Below are 18,407 nucleotides of genomic sequence, written 5' to 3'. Positions count from 1 at the left end.
CTTAATAAGACACAATATTTTAAAGAGTGTGTACCACTGTCTTAGTTGCTTTCATTATGGTGACAAGTACATGACAGAGAGGAGCTCAAGGGGGAAGGGTGTGATTGGCTCCTGGTGTGAAGGCTCCTGTCTTCACTCTGCTGGGCAAGGCATGGAGCAGGAGCTGTGCCTGGCTGTGGTAGTGGGAATGTTGAGGATGCTTGCTCACTCCTTGGCAGACCAGGAAGGAAAAACTAGCGACAGAGTGAGCTTAAAGTAGGGGCCTTATGCTAAAGCTTGCCCCCAGCTGCCTACTTTCTCCAGCTGGATCCTACTTTCTAAAGGGTTTAAACTCCCCAAACTGTATGCAAACACAGAGAGTCTGTGGGAGGCATTTTAAAGCCAAACCAAGTTTGTTTGTTTATTTGTTTGTTTGTTTGTTTGTTTCTTTCTGTCTGTCTATTAGAAACAACTCTATGTAATGGAAAAATGTAATGTATCTTAGTATAGTAATAACATTTGCTAATCAATTTTGAAGTCCCCTGTAACTCAGTTTTATTAAATGTTAAGTTTTTACATTTTTGTCTTATTTTAGTTGTAAGATTATTGGCATAGATTTTTTCTTTTTCTTTTTAGTTTTTTTAAAAAATTTTATTTAATTTTTATGTCAGGTCCCCTGGAACTGGAGTTACAGACAGGTGTGAGCTGTCATGTATGTGCTGGGAATTGAACCTGGTCCTTTGAAAGAACAGACAGTGCTCTTAATCACTGAGCCATCTTTCAAGACTCTTCATTTTAGTTTTTATGTAGTTATCAGCATTTAAAAACGGGAATAGTTAAGAATTGTTTTTAGACATGACTGGAATCTGAATTTTGATGTATTACACTTCAATTAAATTAGCTTTGTGACATTCAAGTGAAAATGCTAGATTTTGTGTGTGTATATGCACAAAATAAAGTGCAGCAGCAGAAATAATTGACACAATTTTGCCTGGTGGTTTCCTGATATTTATAGATACATGAAAGCATCTAATTTAATTATATTATATAGTTAGTGAATTAGCAAACCTGTCAAGCCAGCAGCCAGATTAAGTACTAAAAACCCTACTAAATGTCCTTCTTCTGTCCCTGTCTAGTCACTGTCCCCATGAAGCATAATTACCCTCCTGAGTGCTAAAGTCTTAGCTTAGTTTTAACTATTTATATATAAAAATACTTCATCAGCATGTAGTTGTACATAATAATAGGTTCATTTAATTTTATACATGTACATTGTATATTTTGATCACATTCCTCCCCATTACCCTTTTTCCCCTGGTACACCCTGTTACCCCCTTTCTTTCCCCAACTAGTCCCCCCCTCCTCCTTTTTTGTTGTGACCCATTGCATTTTATTAAGGCTATTTGCAGGCACTAGACACTGTATAAGTAAGCTACACCCTGAAGAAAATGTCTTCCATCCACTGTCGTCTGTTAACTGTAGATACATTACTAGGAAGAAGTGGGCTTGCCTCCATGAATCCGTCCACCCTTCAGGACAGCTGTGGGCCAGCCTTTCACCTTCCTTTGTACATGGAGTTATAGAACAAAGCCATTCTGCACCAAAAAAGGAAACTTTTTTACAATTTTGTTTACTTACTTAAGGATTCAGGTGTGCTTCTAAAGTTCTAGAGAGGAGAAAGCACTCAGTAGCACCTGTCACTGTGGGTGGAGAGCTAAGTAAAGAGATGAATGTCAGATTGAGAAATAATGGCACAGCTTGTCCCTAAGACATTCGGAACATGATCCATGTAGGAGGCTCATGCCAAATGCCTGAGTGGTTTTCATTTCACGTTGTGCAGCATCTATAATTCCTGAGTATCAAAATACTACGTCATATGTATTCTAGGCAATCTAACTTCTGTGATGTATGTTCCATTAGTATGGCCTTTATACCATGTAGACTAGATTTAGTTTTATCAATTGTTTTGTATGTGCATCTGTAAGTATACAAACACATTTGTAGCTTTTATTTGTGTTTGGAGTCAGGGCTCCATGTAGTGCAAGCGAGCCTCAAACTTGCTCTTTAGCTGAAGGTGACTTTGAACTTGTAAATCATCCTGTCTCCACCTCCCAAGAGCTGAGATTACAGGTATGGGCCTCAGGGCCTGATACTTCGTTATATCTTTAAAAGTTTTAGTTCTTTTATTGTATTGGGAATAAATTATTATCTAGGTGTGGCCGTGCATGCCTTTTAATTCCAGCACCCAGAAGGCAGAGGCAGGGGCATCTCTGTGAATTCAAGGCCAGACAGGGCTACATAGTAAGACCTGTCCTTACCCTCCCCCCCCCCCAAAAAAAAACCCTCAAGAAATAATTAATTGGAACTTAACAAGTTTTGCTATATGTATGTTTTGTTGTGAATTTCCCTTTTGCTAATTGTCATCTTAAGAATTTTCTCAGTTGTTATAAGGCATTTAAAAAAAATCACTAAGTATCACTGCTCTGGAGGTGCTGGGACCTGGGAGCTTGGAGCCCATAAACAAGGTGGACTGAAGTCTCATGCAATAGTTAACTTTATTCAGAGCACCAGACAAGTTATACTGTGAGGGTTAAGACACGAATAAATGTTCAATCAGAAGAGTAAGCCACACGTGGCAGACAAGCCTCTTGGGAAAAAGGCGTTTCCCATAGAGGCAGATAAGCAGATAACAGTCACCAGTTGTAATGAGTACTGTGAAGTGAACTTACTCCTCCATGCTCCGCCTGGGAGGAACACGGAAGCACATTGCAAGAACAACAATTTTTTAAGAAACTGAGGTCTCGAGGCTCTTGTCTTGGTTTCTTGGAGTTTTCTCACAAACATTCAGTAATCTCCTACATATCTCCCTTCTTGGCCCATGATCTGACAAGAAAGTAATCAGTGTTTCTTAAGTGTATAAAACAAAAAGAAGCACCCCAGAACAGGTTTGGTGGCACATGCTGCCAGAGGTAAGCATGTTTTTGTGAGGTCCAGGCCTGTGGTCCACAGAATGAGACTGTCTCAAAAAAAATTTTTTTTTCTCCTTATAACAAATGTGATAATCATAAAATAGTTAAATTTTTTTTGAGAGTGCAGTTGAAATAATTTTATTCATAATTACTAATTATGAGAGAATAATAATATTAAAAGCTTATCTTCAGTCTAATATTAAAAGCTTATCTTTAGTCTGAAAAGAAGAAGATTAGACTCGTGAGTTGTAAGAAACATGTAAAATTTATTCCCGTGCTCTTTGGCGGATCTGTGTCAGCCTCCTGCCAGGGAGCAGAGTTGTCTCAGGGGTTCAAGTAAAGAAGTCTTCACAGAGGGGCTATTCTAGCAGTGTTTATGAGGGATGAAGAGGATCTGGCAAAAGGAGGAAGCCTTTGTGGCAGCTACAATCGAAAGAGACAGGTAGAAGAATTGTAGTGAAGGGCCCTGTGTGAGAGTGAATTGCGGGAAGAGGCTCTGTGCTACTAGTTTGCGGTTTAAGAGACTGGGTCGCTATACAATGACAGCGCTGAAGCCAGAAGGGAGCAGAGAAGCCTCCTTACCTGTGGGCCTACCTGTGCATCTCAGTGGCCAAACTCTTACCCGCAGTTAGTAAGCAAGAGAGCCGGTCTGCAGAGAGGACCTAAGTAAGAGCCACTCGTGAGCCTGGCAAGGAGTACTGTGACATAGGCACTAACAGTTCTGAGTCTTACAGTCTGGGATGATCTCTTAGAGAAGAGCCTGTTCATGTGGCTCATCCATTATTATAAAATGGATATTTGCTGTACTTGAAATTAAATTAAGGTGAGACGTGCTTTATTAATTATGTTAGCATAAATGACATTTGGAAATGAAAATTATTCTAGGAACAGAACAAAAGTAGTGAGAAGACTGACCCCATTTTTGCAAATTTGTGATGCCTGGCTAAGTTTGCTTGCGTGTATAATCAGCTGTACCTAGTTATTTGGTTGAAGCATATGAAGAAAATCCAATTTCATGTGGAAAAGAGAGACTCCTACTGACCTCCTGAATAGATTTAAAAATTCCTCAAGAGTTCTCAGGCATTGCCTTGTATTAATTTTGCTAGAGCATCTGCTGCCCTGGCTAGGTACATAGTATAATAGTTGCTGTAAGTCACGGCTCGGAAGTATGTTCTCTGTCCCTGTTAAGAGAAACACATCATTTGTTCCCTCACCTCACTATATGGTTTCCATCTGTGAAGTGTGGGCTGATTCAGAGGTGAAGATTTGCTTTCTGTTCTTATTCCCCTTAGAAAACCTGTGGATGTCTATTTTGATTTAACTTTTAGGTATATAATCAAACATACTAGATTCCTGTGTTAGATGCTTTGGGAAAGAAGCCAGTCAGACATTTAGGATAACTGAGGACATTGCCCAGTGGTTTTTTTGCTCCCAGGCGGGTACAAGACCCCTAGGATCCATGCCTGGTGTATGCATGACCCCTAGGATCCATACCTGGTGTATGCATGACCCCTAGGATCCATGCCTGGTGTATGCATGACCCCTAGGATCCATGCCTGGTGTATGCATGACCCCTAGGATCCATGCCTGGTGTATGCATGACCCCTAGGATCCATGCCTGGTGTATGCATGACCCCTAGGATCCATGCCTGGTGTATGCATGACCCCTAGGATCCATGCCTGGTGTATGCATGACCCCTAGGATCCATGCCTGGTGTATGCATGACCCCTAGGATCCATGCCTGGTGTATGCATGACCCCTAGGATCCATGCCTGGTGTATACATGACCCCTAGGATCCATGCCTGGTGTATGCATGACCCCTAGGATCCATGCCTGCTGTATGCATGACCCCTAGGAGCCATGTCTGGTGTATGCATGACCCCTAGGAGCCATGTCTGGTGTATGCATGACCCCTAGGAGCCATGTCTGGTGTATGCATGACCCCTAGGATCCATGCCTGCTGTATGCATGACCCCTAGGATCCATGCCTGGTGTATGCATGACCTCTAGGAGCCATGTCTGGTGTATGCATGACCCCTAGGATCCATGCCTGGTGTATGCATGACCCCTAGGATCCATGCCTGGTGTATGCATGACCCCTAGGATCCATGCCTGGTGTATACATGACCCCTAGGATCCATGCCTGGTGTATGCATGACCCCTAGGATCCATGCCTGGTGTATGCATGACCCCTAGGATCCATGCCTGGTGTATGCATGACCCCTAGGATCCATGCCTGGTGTATGCATGACCCCTAGGATCTATGCCTGGTGTATGCATGACCCCTAGGATCCATGTCTGGTGTATGCATGACCCCTAGGATCCATGTCTGGTGTATGCATGACCCCTAGGATCCATGTCTGGTGTATGCATGACCCCTAGGATCCATGTCTGGTGTATGCATGACCCCTAGGATCCATGTCTGGTGTATACATGACCCCTAGGATCCATGTCTGGTGTATGCATGACCCCTAGGATCCACGCCTGGTGTATGCATGACCCCTAGGATCCATGTCTGGTGTATACAAGGTTCCTAGCATCCACTCTTAACACTGCAAGCAAAGCCATGAGAAAATACAAAATTTTTTATTACCTTGGAGAAAATAGACTTCAAAAAAATTTGAATAACTCCAAAATGGAGTTAATAAGAGGCTAAATCCTTTTTTAAAATAATGAAAATATGATTATTTCTTGATGAGCTTTCCACTTGTTTAATATTCAGGCTTTTGTTATTAAGAATGTGACCTAATGGGATTTAACATATTTGTAAAGAATACTAAAATAAAAATAAAGTGAGCCAGAGAAAATACTTACAAAATTGTGTACATAGAAGTTTTTGCTGCAAATGTTTACTATAAATATATAAGCTTCTGCCCTTTTTATGTTTTAGATTGTATCAGAGTGAATCCATCCTGTCATGTCCCATTGAAATACGAGCATTGAGGGGTTTTCCTTATGTAGTGCTTATTATTGGTGACATGTAGAAACTGTCACAGAAGTAAGCCAGGTTTATATGAGATTAGTTTCTAATTAAGGCAAATTTACTATTTAAATGTAATGGCTTTTTTTTTCCCAAGGAAGATTAATGAAATTTTTTTCTTCTTCCCCAAAGGAGCTACTGCTTTCTGGCATGCCAGAAATTGATGTGAATGATTGGATAAAAAATACAGAATACACAAGTGGCTATGAAAGAGAAGATGCAGTTATTCAGGTAAAGTCTCTCTGGACCTTAGAATGAAGTTAGGTTTGCCATTTAATTTTGTAAGCTTTTTAGCTCTATTGGATGGAAATCTACATCCACTAACAAAGTAAAGATTTTGCATAAATTCTTCTTTGGGGGATATTGCATATGAAAGCCTTGTGTGAAATCATCTTTGATAAATGAGTTTCAGAGAATAAAATGTGCTTTATGAATATTGCATGGTCCCTGGTTCTTATAAGTCTACATTTGCTCTGAAATGGGAGCTAAATTGTTGTCATTCTTGATAGTGGTTCTGGGAAGTTGTGGAAGACATTACTCAAGAAGAGAGAGTTCTTCTCTTGCAGTTTGTTACTGGCAGGTAAGAAGTGCTTTTATAACAACATTGAAAGAATTCATTTTATTTCGTTCCTAACGACCAAGAGAGTAATCAAAGAGAAAAGCAACAAAAATAAAAACCATTCTGTGTCTTACCTCTCTGTTCATATCTTAGGTATTAAACAAATTGAGATATTGAAGATAGAAAACATTTATAGTAGTGCTAAATCTTTAATATACTTCACAATTTTTTTTGTATCTTTTATGTTTTTTGTTTGGTTTAACAGTAAAGGTACCTACTTGGTTTGTGTGGATGGGTGCAAACACACACGCGTGCGCGCGCGCGCGCACACACACACACACACACACTCACACACACACACAATCTTTCTCTCTGATAGAGTCTTAATTTGGGTTGAGTTTCTATTGCTGTGATAAAATATAATGACCAAAAAGCAAGTTTGGGAGCAAAGGGTTTATTTGGCTTACACGTCCACATTGTAGAACCTCTGCTGCCTCTGGAACACAGCTTCTGCGTGCTGACCCCAAGGAAACACTCCCCATAAGTTCTCCTTGATGCTGGTCTCTTACTCATCACTAATTTTTTAGTTCCAGCTAACCAGCATCAGTTGTCCAGGTAACACAGAGGTTTCATTTCAGTGGCACTGGTGTCTTGTTTTGTTAATCATGGCTGATTCCTCAGCCCCAGCTGAATCTTTGAATTAAAAATAATAAATAATCTTAATTCATAATACCAAATGGCCCTGATAGTCTTTAAACTTCACAAGCCAGGCCCCCATCTTCTGTACTGTTCTCAACATTCTTATCTTCCACACTTCCACAAAACATTTAACCGAGCTCCCAACATTCAATGGTTTTTCCTAGCCCAAAACTCCAAAGTCCTCCCACAATCCTCTGCTAAACATGGTCGGGTCTGTCACGGCAGTACCTTACTCTGCTGCTACCAGCTTCTCTTACTTTGGGTTTCTATTGCTGTGACAAAATATTATGACCAAAAGCAAGTTGGAAGGAAAGGGTTTATTTAGCTTACACGTCCATATCACTGTTCATCGTTGAAGGAAGTCAGGACAGGAACTCAAACGGCAGGAACCTGAGCAGAGGCCATGGAGGGTGCTGCTTACTGGCTTGCTCCTCATGGCTTCCTCGGCATGCTTTCTTACAGAACCCAGGGCCATCAGCCCAGGGGTGGCCTTACCCACAATGTGCTGGCCTCTCCCCCTTTAATCACTAATTAAGAAAATTTCCCCAGCCAGATGGACGTGGTGGCACACGTCTTTAATCTCAGCACTCGGGAGGCAGAGGCAGGCAGTTCTCTGTGAGTTAGAGACTCTACAAAGCGAGTGTAGGACAGCCAGGGCTACACAGAGAAACCCTGTCTCGAAAAGCCAGCAACAGCAGAAAAAAAAAAAAAAAAAAAAAAAAAAAAGGGTCCCCTACAGCCCACACCTATATAGATATTTTGTATATATAGATACTTTCTTAGTTGAGGTTCCCTACGCTCAGATGACTTTAGCTTGTGTCGAGATAACATAAATGCAACTGCCTGCATGTGCGTGCACACACATGTAGCATTTTCTCCAGTTCTTATTGATCTTTAATATGTTAAAGATTTATAGTGTATATTTTTGTGATATATTTAGCTATATTTATTTGACAATACAAATTATATGACATTAAATACGAAAGATGCTAGTAAACTAGTTGACTTAAGCCTTTTTTATATTTATGAAACATATCAGAAAATTTTTATAATGAAATTTTATTTCTTTCTGTTTATGAAAGTGTAGTTCAATTTTTCATTATGAATGTAGTGTTTTCCCTCAAAAGTTAGGAAGAGGAATATTATTCCACTATTCCACCAGCAGTAGCTATTATATACAATTTAATGTATTTACTTCCCATTTTTTCTGTTTATTTAAAAATATTATGAATGTTGTATTAGTTTGCTTTTTGTTGTTTTGATAAACACAACAACCATAAGCACTTTGGGGATGAAGCTTCACCTGGCTGACTGGTTGCTGTCTGTCATCAGGGTAGCCAAGGCAGGAACTGAAGCAGAGGCCAGCAGCAATGAGTGCTGTTCCTGGTTTGTTCTCTGTTTGCCTGTACAACCCACATGGTGGGCTGTGCTCAAGAAAATGTCCCATAGACTTGCGTACAGGCCAATTGAAAGGAGGCATTCCTCGATTGACGGTCCCTCTTCCAGGTAACCCAGCCTTGTATCAAATTGATTGGAAAAAAACAAAACAAAACAAAATTCAGTCAGCACAAGTGTGCTTATTTATTCATTTATGCTTAGAACTGATTCAGGACTCAGTCCTGTGTGCTAGACAGGAAGTCCTACCCTGAGCTGCTTCTTCAGCTTGTTTAACTTGTCTTTCACATTTTCCTTACATGAAGGATTAGATTGTTTAGGTAGATACTGAAACACCATGGTAAGGTCATACTCTGAATTTTGTGTCTTTAAATGGAAAGTTCAGCTTTTTATTCCTAGTCACTTTGTTAATTTTAAAGGTAAAAGTAAAAATACGTAGACTAATGAGTTGTTTTTTTTTTTTAATTTCACAAATATATCTATCCCTGCCCTTTTTTAAAAAAGGGTATTTTATTACCCAAAGAAGAATGCTCATACACTTGTGATTTATTAGCAAGATTCAGAATTTTGTTCTCAATATGACTGGAGACTGAACCCAGGCCCTCATGTGGTAGGCCAAGTGCTTTATGAATAAACCACATCCTGAAGCCCACGCTTTATTCTATCTTTTTTTTTTTTAAAGAGTTCCTTCCCCAACTCTTCCCAGATCCTACCCATCTACTCAAATCCATGCCTTTTATTTTTTCATTAGAAAACAAAAGAGGCATCTAAAAAAAGAGAAGGAAAGAAAATAAGATTAAACACACACACACACACACACACACACACACACACACACACACCAAAACAAAACAAAACGAAGAAAACAAATGGGACAAAACAAAGAAACAAAGTACCAAAGAAAAAGCATGCTGGGCAGGGTGGCGCATACCTGTGACCCCAGCACTTGTGTTGTGCTTCCTCTATATTGTATTTCTGGGGTTCAGATGTAGTAGGTTTGCTGGGTTCTGGTAGAGACACACTGGTCTGCCTGTTACTGTGGTTCCATGTTGGTGTGTAGGCATCTGGGTGTGTGATGACTGTAACTCTGGGTGTTGCTGTTTGGTCTTCTCTTTGTTGGTGATGTTACTCCTTGCTCTGGTGGGCCTCTCTGGATTGTAGGGCAGTGTGTTGCCTTGGGGGAATCCCTTTGAGAACTAGGCTGGGGTTGCCACTGAGGAGCCCTGCTAGGATATGTTTCTAGCTATGGGGGTGGATTAGAAGGGGGGTGCTGAGAATGTCTACAGGAAGGAGGAAACCTGGGTGTGCCACAGGCTCACCTGAGTTCTCAGGAGTGGAGACATAAAAGGAGGATAGCCCTAGAGTGGCCTGCTGCAGGGCTGGGGTGAGACTGGGGAACTGGAAATGGAGGACAGGAAGGAGTGTGAAGATTACCACTCCATCCCCAGTCTGGCATGGCCACTATAGCCAAAGACAGGGAGTCTTTTCCTTTTTATTATTATTATTTTTAATTTGTATTCTTCTTTCATATCCCAACTGCAGTTTTCTCTCCCTTTACTCCTCCTAGTCCCTCTCCCACCTCCCCTCTTCCCCATATAAACTCCTCCTTCATTTCCTTTAAAAAAAAAAAAAAGGCAGGCCTCCCAGGGATACATGGCCTGACAAGGTACAATGGAACTGGGCACCCTCATATCACTAGAGAAATGGGGGGAGGGCAGTAAGGAGAAGGGAACAGGACAACTGTACAGGACAAAGAACTGTGGGAAGGCTTAATAAGAACAAAATAAATGAAATACGTATGAAAGTGCTATGATGAAGCCCAGTTACTTTGTTTGATAGCAATTAAAAGATGTGAAAAGCACACATTTAGTATTTATATGTTGTATGTCAATATTCTAATTTATTCTAGAGACACTGTAGCATGTCATTGTAATTTTAGTTTTTTCGTGGTGCTAGGGCTCAAACTCCCAGTCTTGTGTGTACTAAGGAAGTGATTTCCATTGGGCTACATCCCCAGCTCACAGCAGTATATTTTCCCTCTAGGATTAATTTGTTTAATCATGATACACATACAGACTAATTTAAACTATTAATTTAAAATGCATAGAACTTGAAAAGTTGTAATTATATGTTTTATAGCTCTGTACCCAGGATTAAAATTTTTAGTGATGCATTAATGCATTAAATTTTAGCCTTCTTGTGGTCTTAATTTTTTATGCAACAGTTAAAAATAATATTTGAGGGCAGGAAAGATGGTTTGTAGAAACTATTTGATAGACAAGTACAAGAGCCTTGAGTTCAGATGCCCAGAACCTGTGCAAAAGCTAGGTGTGTTCGCTTGTGCCCATAACCGTAGTACCAGTGGGCAGAAGCAGCCAGTGCAGAGGAAGTGATGCTCCTCAGATGCAGTGAAAGATACTGTCTCAAAGAATAAGGTGGTGAGCAATAGAAGAGATCCCTGAAGTCGCCTCTACACATACATGTACAAGATGAGCATGGGCGCGCGCGCACACACACACACACACACACACACACACACACTATATGTTTGTTATTCTCCGTATCTGGGAAAAGAAATGTAAGTATTTTTGTGGTTGTTGTTTCACTGTGCAAAACAAAGTAGAGGGAAAATGCTTTGTGCTTAGGTATTTTTCACAAAGAAGGAAATCATTGTATTATGATATGTAAGGCGAAAGGATTTATTTTGTCTTACAGTTCCAGGAGGGATATAGCCCATCATGTGGGGACAGTGTGCATGACAGCAAACAGGGATGTTACTGGGACAGGACCAGGAAGTAAGGCTGGGCTATAAAACTTCAAGACTGACTCTCACTGACGTACTTTCCTCAGCAAGGCTCTATTTCCTGAAGCAGAGTTTCTCAAACTTTCTAATGCTGTGGCCCTTTAATACAGTTCTGCATCTTGTGGTGACTCCAACCATAACATTATTTTCATTGTTACTTTGTAACTAATTTTGCTACTGTTGTGAATCGTAAAGGAAATATCTGTGTTTCCAGTGGACTTCTGAAAGGGTTGTTGATACCCCCCTCCCCCAAAGGGTCATGACTCACAGGTTGAGAACCATTGTCCTAGAGGTTCCACAAGTCTCACAAACAATAACATGAGCTAGGGACCAAGTATTCAACCACACACACGTTTACGGAGGACATTCTTCATTCAGACAACATCTACTTTTTCAGTTTTGAGTTGCTAGGCAGTTTGGCTCATCCCAAGGATACAAATTCTAGTGATACGAATATAAAATAGGACATGTTTGAAAGTCCTAGTTTAATAGGGAGGCACACAAAAGCAAACCTTTGTCCTGGGATTTTTATAGCTGTGATAAATCCCCATGACCTTAAGCAACTTGGAGAGGAAAAGGTTTATTTTGCTTACACTTCCATATTAGAGTCTGTCAGCGAAAAAGTCAGAGCAAGAACCTGGAGACAAGAGCTGACTCAGAGGCCATAGAGGAGCACTGCTTGCTTTCTTACAGCACCCAGTGCCACCAGCCAGGGTGGCATTTATTGCCCACGGTGCACTGGGGCCTCCCACGTTAATCATCAGTCAAGAAAGTGTACCACAGGCTTGCCTACAGGCCAGTATGATGGGAACAGTTTCTCAGTTGAGATTCCTTCTTCCAGAATGACACAGAACTAACCAGCACACTGACACAAACACATCATATGGCCAGGCAACGTAGAGCTTAGCTGAGGGAAGCAAAGAGAGTTCTTCTTGGAAGCTTGCTAACTAACCGTGAAGCAACAGACAAGAATGTGTTGGGAGTTTTCAGACTAAGAACTGTCAATCTGTCATTGTTTTAGAGTTGAATATATTCTTACCCTGACTTAGAACTGAAAATGATTCTGTCAGCTGATTTTCTTTCCTGGTCACACTTGACGATAGAAACTCTCAGTTCCAGGGTCCCGCATGGTGGGTTTGCCAACATTATGGGTGGAAGTGGTCTGCAAAACTTTACAATTGCTGCTGTACCATATACGCCAAATCTTTTACCAACTTCCAGCACATGGTAAGTTAAACTGACTCATTTAAATGAATTATGGAATATTTTTATTAATTTTAAATAACCAAAGGTAATTGCTAACATTTCCTTTTTGATCTTTAAGATGTTAAATTTATGTATATCTTACTATAACAGGGAAAAAGAAATAACCAAAGCCTTCAGCAGTTACATTCCATTGCTTTGTTATGGTATCTGTCATTACCCTTGAGAAAATATTTTTATTACTTCAGTAAAATGTAAAATACATAGTTTCCCCTCTCTCTACCATCTTGTCTCTCTCATTATTCTATCTTCCCCCAAATTCATGGATCCTCCTTTAATGTTACGTACACATAAAAATAAATAAATACAAGAATACCACCTACTGGGTCTGTTCAGTATTGGTTTTATGTATGCTTGTAGGGTTGACTGTTGGTATTGGAACATTAGTCAGGGATCTCATCCCTAGAGAAGACTTAATTCTCCCTCTCTTTCTCCCTCTCTTAGTAGTTGTTGCTTTTAGCTCCTCATCTAGGGGTGGGGCCCTGTGAGACTTCCCCCCTCTACTTTGGGACAACAACTGTTGTTAGAGTTGTTCAGGTCTTGTGTAGGAAGCCATGTTGCTGGGATTTTATTATGAGCGGGTGCTTCCCTGTCGTAGGTAGATATCACAACCTCACAGCAGGCTTCCTGGTCCTTTGTGTCTTACAATCTTCCCAAGCTCTCTTTCTTGATGTTCCCTGAGTCTTTGGTGCAGGAGTTATGTAGTAGATGTATCACTTGGGTCTGGACGTCCCTCAGTCTGTTGTTCTCTGCATTTTGACTGCTGACTTTCCGTAAAAAGCAGCTTCTTTGATGAGGCGTGAGGTCTGTACCTAGGTCTGTGCCACTTGTATTGGCTGTGGTTCCTGTAGGAAGAAGGCCTATGGTCTCAGTGCGGCCTAAGGGAAAGGAGATGGTGTGAGAGGAGGGCCTGGCGCCATCACTGGGGGCTGAACCACAGGAACCCGGGCTGGCTGCTAGGTGTGGTCAAGCTGTATTTTTGTAATGAAAGGACAACTTCATCCATTATCTCTCCAACTCTCCAATTTTGGAACTAAAATGAATCAGTGGTTAGCTAATTTAGTCCTTTTCTAGTAGAGAAATTCTGGGATGGGGCACAAATTACCTGAAACCTAATTGAACATCACTAAGGTAAAGTGCCGTAGTGTCTACATTCAGTTTCATGGTCACTTTCTTGTGTGTCTCCCTGTTACTTGCTTTTAATAGGAACATTTACTTTCACCCGCTCATTTGCATTCTGAAAGGGACTGCTCTGCCGCAGTTCTTTTTCCTTCCTTTTTAAATACCACTTCAGGCTTTTCCAATTTCAATGCAAATTTGAGAAAGTGGTTTTATGTTAATTATGAGCAGTGTTTTTACTGCTAGATAAAACAAGAAATTTCAGAGATTCTTTGTTTAATAGTGGTCTTTTTTTTTTTTTTTAAAGCATCAACATGCTCAAGTTACCTGAATATCCAAGTAAAGAAATACTCAAGGACAGACTCCTGGTGGCACTGCATTGTGGCAGCTATGGCTACACAATGGCGTAATGAAATCTGGGAAACTCGTCTAACACTGAGGCACAATCCAGAGTGACAGAAGTAATCCAGGGAGCTGTCAGCGGAAAAGCAGCCTTAGTGCCGCCCACAGGCAGGGCTCCTGCTTAAAATTCATAAAGAATCAGGTTTTCTATTTACATTTATTTTCCATGTTTTGTTTTTCTCTGTGATACAATTAGAAAATACAAAATCATAGTAGACTTTGCTAATTGGAAGTAGAAACTGTCTTTTGTTTTGTTTTGTTTTTTAATCTTATCCAAAACAGTGTTAAGGCAAACCTTTTTCTACATTCCATCTCTGCTGTGAACCTGTCTAGCTTAAAGGGTATTTTCTGTATATTATATGAGGACATCCAGCTGGTATGTTCTATTGCATGTAAACTACCATTTATATTTTGGAAAATTGTATAGAGTGGATTAATTTAGATTGTGTAAAGCCACAAATCTGTATTTTCCCATGTTATACCTATATTGCAATGGGTTTTATTTTTGTTGTTTAGCTTTTTAGTATTTTGATATATGATGTAAAGTTTAGACAGGAGTGACAATGGATAAAATGACATCTAATTTATATATTAAAGCTTATACTATAGGAATTATTTGCATCTTTCTGTGCTCAGCGTCATGTATTATACTGTGTGGTCTCTGTTTTTTCTTATGCCTTAATTTGTAATGAAAATAAAATAAAAATATATTTATCATACTTTTCATTATGTGGCCTAAGGTTTATGACCCACTTGAAGAAGTAATATAATCTTCAGGTTATAAATTAAATACATATTTTAAAAATTTGCCTATATGATTAGAATGCTATGTTTTAAGTGATAGCTGCCTGGTAAAGGCATCGGATGAGCATTTTGGAACAATGGTGCTGCTCAGTTACAGCAGGAGTAGTTACAGCTCGACTCTAAGGGGAGGAGGAGCACACAGACAAGCATGCTGCAGGAGGTGCTTCTCATGTTACAACTCTGCCACTGGGGGCAAAGGAGAGACCTGGGCCGTCTTGGATAGAGTGACACATGAAGCATTTCTCATATGAGCAGCCAGTATATTTGCGCAGTCATGTTTGAGAGAGAGAGAGACATTCAAAGTAGCAAATTAGAACCAAAAATGCACAAAAACAATGTATCATTTGGGATACTGTTTTATTTTTTATTGTTTAATATAAGAAAACAACAGATTGCATTAACAAGTTTCATATAATTAGCTCTAAAATTAAGGCTTAAATACATTATTTTTTTAACTATAGGGGAAAAAGAAGCCTGGCGGTAGTGGCGCACACCTTTAATCCCAGCACTGAGGAGGCAGAGGCAGGTGGGTCTCTGTGAGTTCGAGGCCAGCCTGGTCTATGAAGTGAGTCCAGGACAGCCAAAGCTGCACAGAGAAACCCTGTCTCGAAAAACCAAAAAAAAAAAAAAAAAGCTCACTACCTTGTTAAAACAACATCATAAGCCTAGTTTTTGAGATTATAGCTGCCTTTTATTTGTTCATCTAGAGTCTGGCAGTTCTCAGCACCAGGACAGATTCCAACAACTCTTGACTGGAACCAGCTGCCTCCTGCTATTGATAGTTCAAGTGTTGGACCACAGCTCTCCTGCTGTGTTGGCTGAGCCTTAGCTGCTGCAGGAGTGAGTGTTTAAGCTAGGATTTTGTTGTTTGTGTCCTAAATTCAGATACGGTTGTTTGTCTACAAACTAAGGATGCAGATTATGTGGGGTCACAAGCTGCATTTAGTTGAATTTTTTCTTACCTGTTTGGTCTGCTCTTTATTTTGAGAGATTGACCAAAAACTTTGAGGCACTGGTATCTTTGAGTCACCTTCATAAATGAATGTGTTTGATCTTAGCATGGCGTTCACACATCAGCATCACAGGAGCTGAGTAAGGGAGCATACTCAGTTCTCAGTTGACTGGTGTTCTTGCTGCTGTAGGTGAAGGGGGGCCATTCAGCAGTCTGTGCATGTGAACCCTGAAGTGTGAGAGAATGCAGTTCAGGGGGTACTAATATGGAGAATAATCCCGAAAGTCTGAGGCTTACTTAACAAGAGTCCTGGTAAAGTGAATGACTCAAAATCAAATCTGGCTTTAGGCAACATAGAGTAATAGCATTTGAATCGATCCACTGAGAACAGGACATGTTGGTAAAAACAGATTTATAAAATATCAGGGCTAAAATGTTGAGTTCTGGAATGCTGTGGAGGTACATAAGAGGGCTTGCAGCTGGACGTGAGACAGCCTGGCTGACTAGGTGAGAAGGATGCAGCTGTCAGAAAAACCAAGCCCTGGTTAGTAGGTTCCAGCTGTCTTCTTTCCCATGAAGCCCTTTCACATACTCACTTGTGAGGAAAAATGGCTTCTAAAAAGCATTTACCCGTTTTAGGAAGGAGACTACCTTAGACTGCCCTGGAGACAGACCTACATACATTGTAACCCAGAAAAACTGCAGCGCCATCTTGGTAGTAAGGGTGACAGCAGTACACAAAAGGGTGGATGGGAAATGCAAGAGGCCTTTAGTCTAACAGCTGGCCGACCTGCCAAGGCTGAAGACCAGTGACACCTGCAAGGCCAGGCACGCCTGCCCCCCAACTGGCAAAGCTGTGCATGAGCATTTTCCTGTTAGGCTAAGAGGACATGTTGACTCCCATTGGATTTGCCTACAGTGTGCTCAGGGAATTAATCAGTCTCAGTAGAAGTTGCCTATCCAGTTTCTGCAATAAGTCTTATAAAAAGCCTCTAGACAAACAATTTGGTGACAGCCCCCCCCCCACTACCCCCTTTCAGGGAGCCCTCCTATTATATCCTGCAGTCTTCTCTGCAACTCACCTACTGTTTTGGGAGTTCTGCTTGTTTTCTGCAGTAATTCCTCTGTAGTGAAAACTTTGGTTTCTTTAACCCAGTTATGTGAATATGGTTTGTTTTAATCCCAGGTGTGGGATATGGGGCTGCTTCAGGTAGCCCATAGAAGCTAACTCGCTCTGGCAGGGATGTGATTTTTGCCAGCTGAGGATAGGTGACTTTGGAATTGTAGAAACTTTGCAGAGGGGATAAATGCCAGAGCCCCTAGAGGGGCCGGGCACTCTGAAGAAGTCAGCTGCTGCTGCATTTGCTGTTGCTGGATTGCTGGACACATTCTGACTACGAAGATTGGACTTGCCCTTAGGAACCTGATGCCCCCACTCAGCAGGAAGTAGTCTAAAAAGAGATCTATTCCCCCTTTCACCCTCAAACCTGCTTTCCCACCTTCCTAGTGTTGGGGTGGAGAAGGGTGGCAGATATAAGAACACAGTAAAGTAGCCAAAATGCCTGGTTACATTCCTTTTTAAAACTTTCTTTTGGGAACTGTGTCTTGCCTCCTGTGTCATCTGGGGATCAAACTCAGGTTGTCAGGTTTGTACAGCAAGCACTGTTACCCACTGAGCCATCTCCCCAGCTCATAATACTTTTTAAAAAATATATTTTATATTAGTACATCTCAATTGTTATCCCATCCCTTGTATCCTCCCATTCCTCCCTCCCTCCCATTTCCCCTTTACTCCCCTCCCCTATGACTGTGACTAAGGGGGACTTCCTCCCCCTGTATATGCTCATAGGGTATCAAGTCTCTTCTTGGTAGCCTGCTATCCTTCCTCTGAGTGCCACCAGGTCTCCCCATCCAGGGGACGGGGTCAAATATGGGGCACCATAATACTTTTTAAAGGTACTTTTCTTCAGGAAAATCATTCGACAAAGTTTCAAGACAGTAGGTCAAGAGCCCCTCCTCAATGGAGGCTTTGGTTACTACATGGTACCCTAGTCTGTAGTTCTGGCTACATGAGTATAGCTGTCCACTCAGATTGTCCACTGGAGGGGTTGTGGCTGAGGCTGAGGCTGTGGCTGAGGCTGTGGCTGTGGCTGAGGCTTTGGCTGTGGCTGTGGCTGTGGCTGTGGCTGAGGCTGAGGCTGAGGCTGTGGCTGTGCTATGTGTCTTCAATGCCTCTGATCCAGGTGAGTGAATTTTGCCCAAAGACTTTATGTTTGTAATAATTAGCTGGTTTATAACCAGTGAGATGATGACCTCTAATTCCTGAGCGGGTTCTAAATAAATAATCCCTTTGTTGCTGTTGTAGCATGAAACTTCTTGCATAAGAAAGTTGTTAGATAATCAGAAAATGTAAAACAAGCCACCAGGTTTGAAATTTACCTAACTATTGTCTGCCCAAGATTATAGGTATGACAGATCAAG

The 18,407-nt window shown here is 41.1% G+C and overlaps 1 protein-coding gene across 4 annotated transcripts in view; it reads left to right on the top strand.

Annotated features, from left to right (window-relative positions):
* Window positions 1–14,896, top strand: part of HACE1 (HECT domain and ankyrin repeat containing E3 ubiquitin protein ligase 1) — a 92,450-nt gene extending 77,554 nt beyond the window's left edge. For 3 of the 4 annotated variants that reach the window (XM_084777087.1, XM_084777088.1, XM_084777090.1), the window contains 5 exons: window positions 6,063–6,161; window positions 6,440–6,510; window positions 8,521–8,694; window positions 12,500–12,613; window positions 14,076–14,896. In XM_084777087.1, coding sequence (XP_084633213.1) covers window positions 6,063–6,161; window positions 6,440–6,510; window positions 8,521–8,694; window positions 12,500–12,613; window positions 14,076–14,178 — 561 coding nt within the window. In that variant the 3' untranslated portion in view covers window positions 14,179–14,896. The remainder of the gene's footprint in view (window positions 1–6,062; window positions 6,162–6,439; window positions 6,511–8,520; window positions 8,695–12,499; window positions 12,614–14,075) is intronic. The other variant, XM_084777089.1, reaches the window with a different exon arrangement.
* Window positions 14,897–18,407: the final 3,511 nt, after the last annotated feature.

This window comes from Acomys minous (assembly GCF_964271855.1).
Source record: "Acomys minous genome assembly, chromosome: 3".
Taxonomy (NCBI): Eukaryota; Metazoa; Chordata; class Mammalia; order Rodentia; family Muridae; genus Acomys; species Acomys minous.
This window is presented reverse-complemented; position numbering and strand designations above follow the sequence as displayed.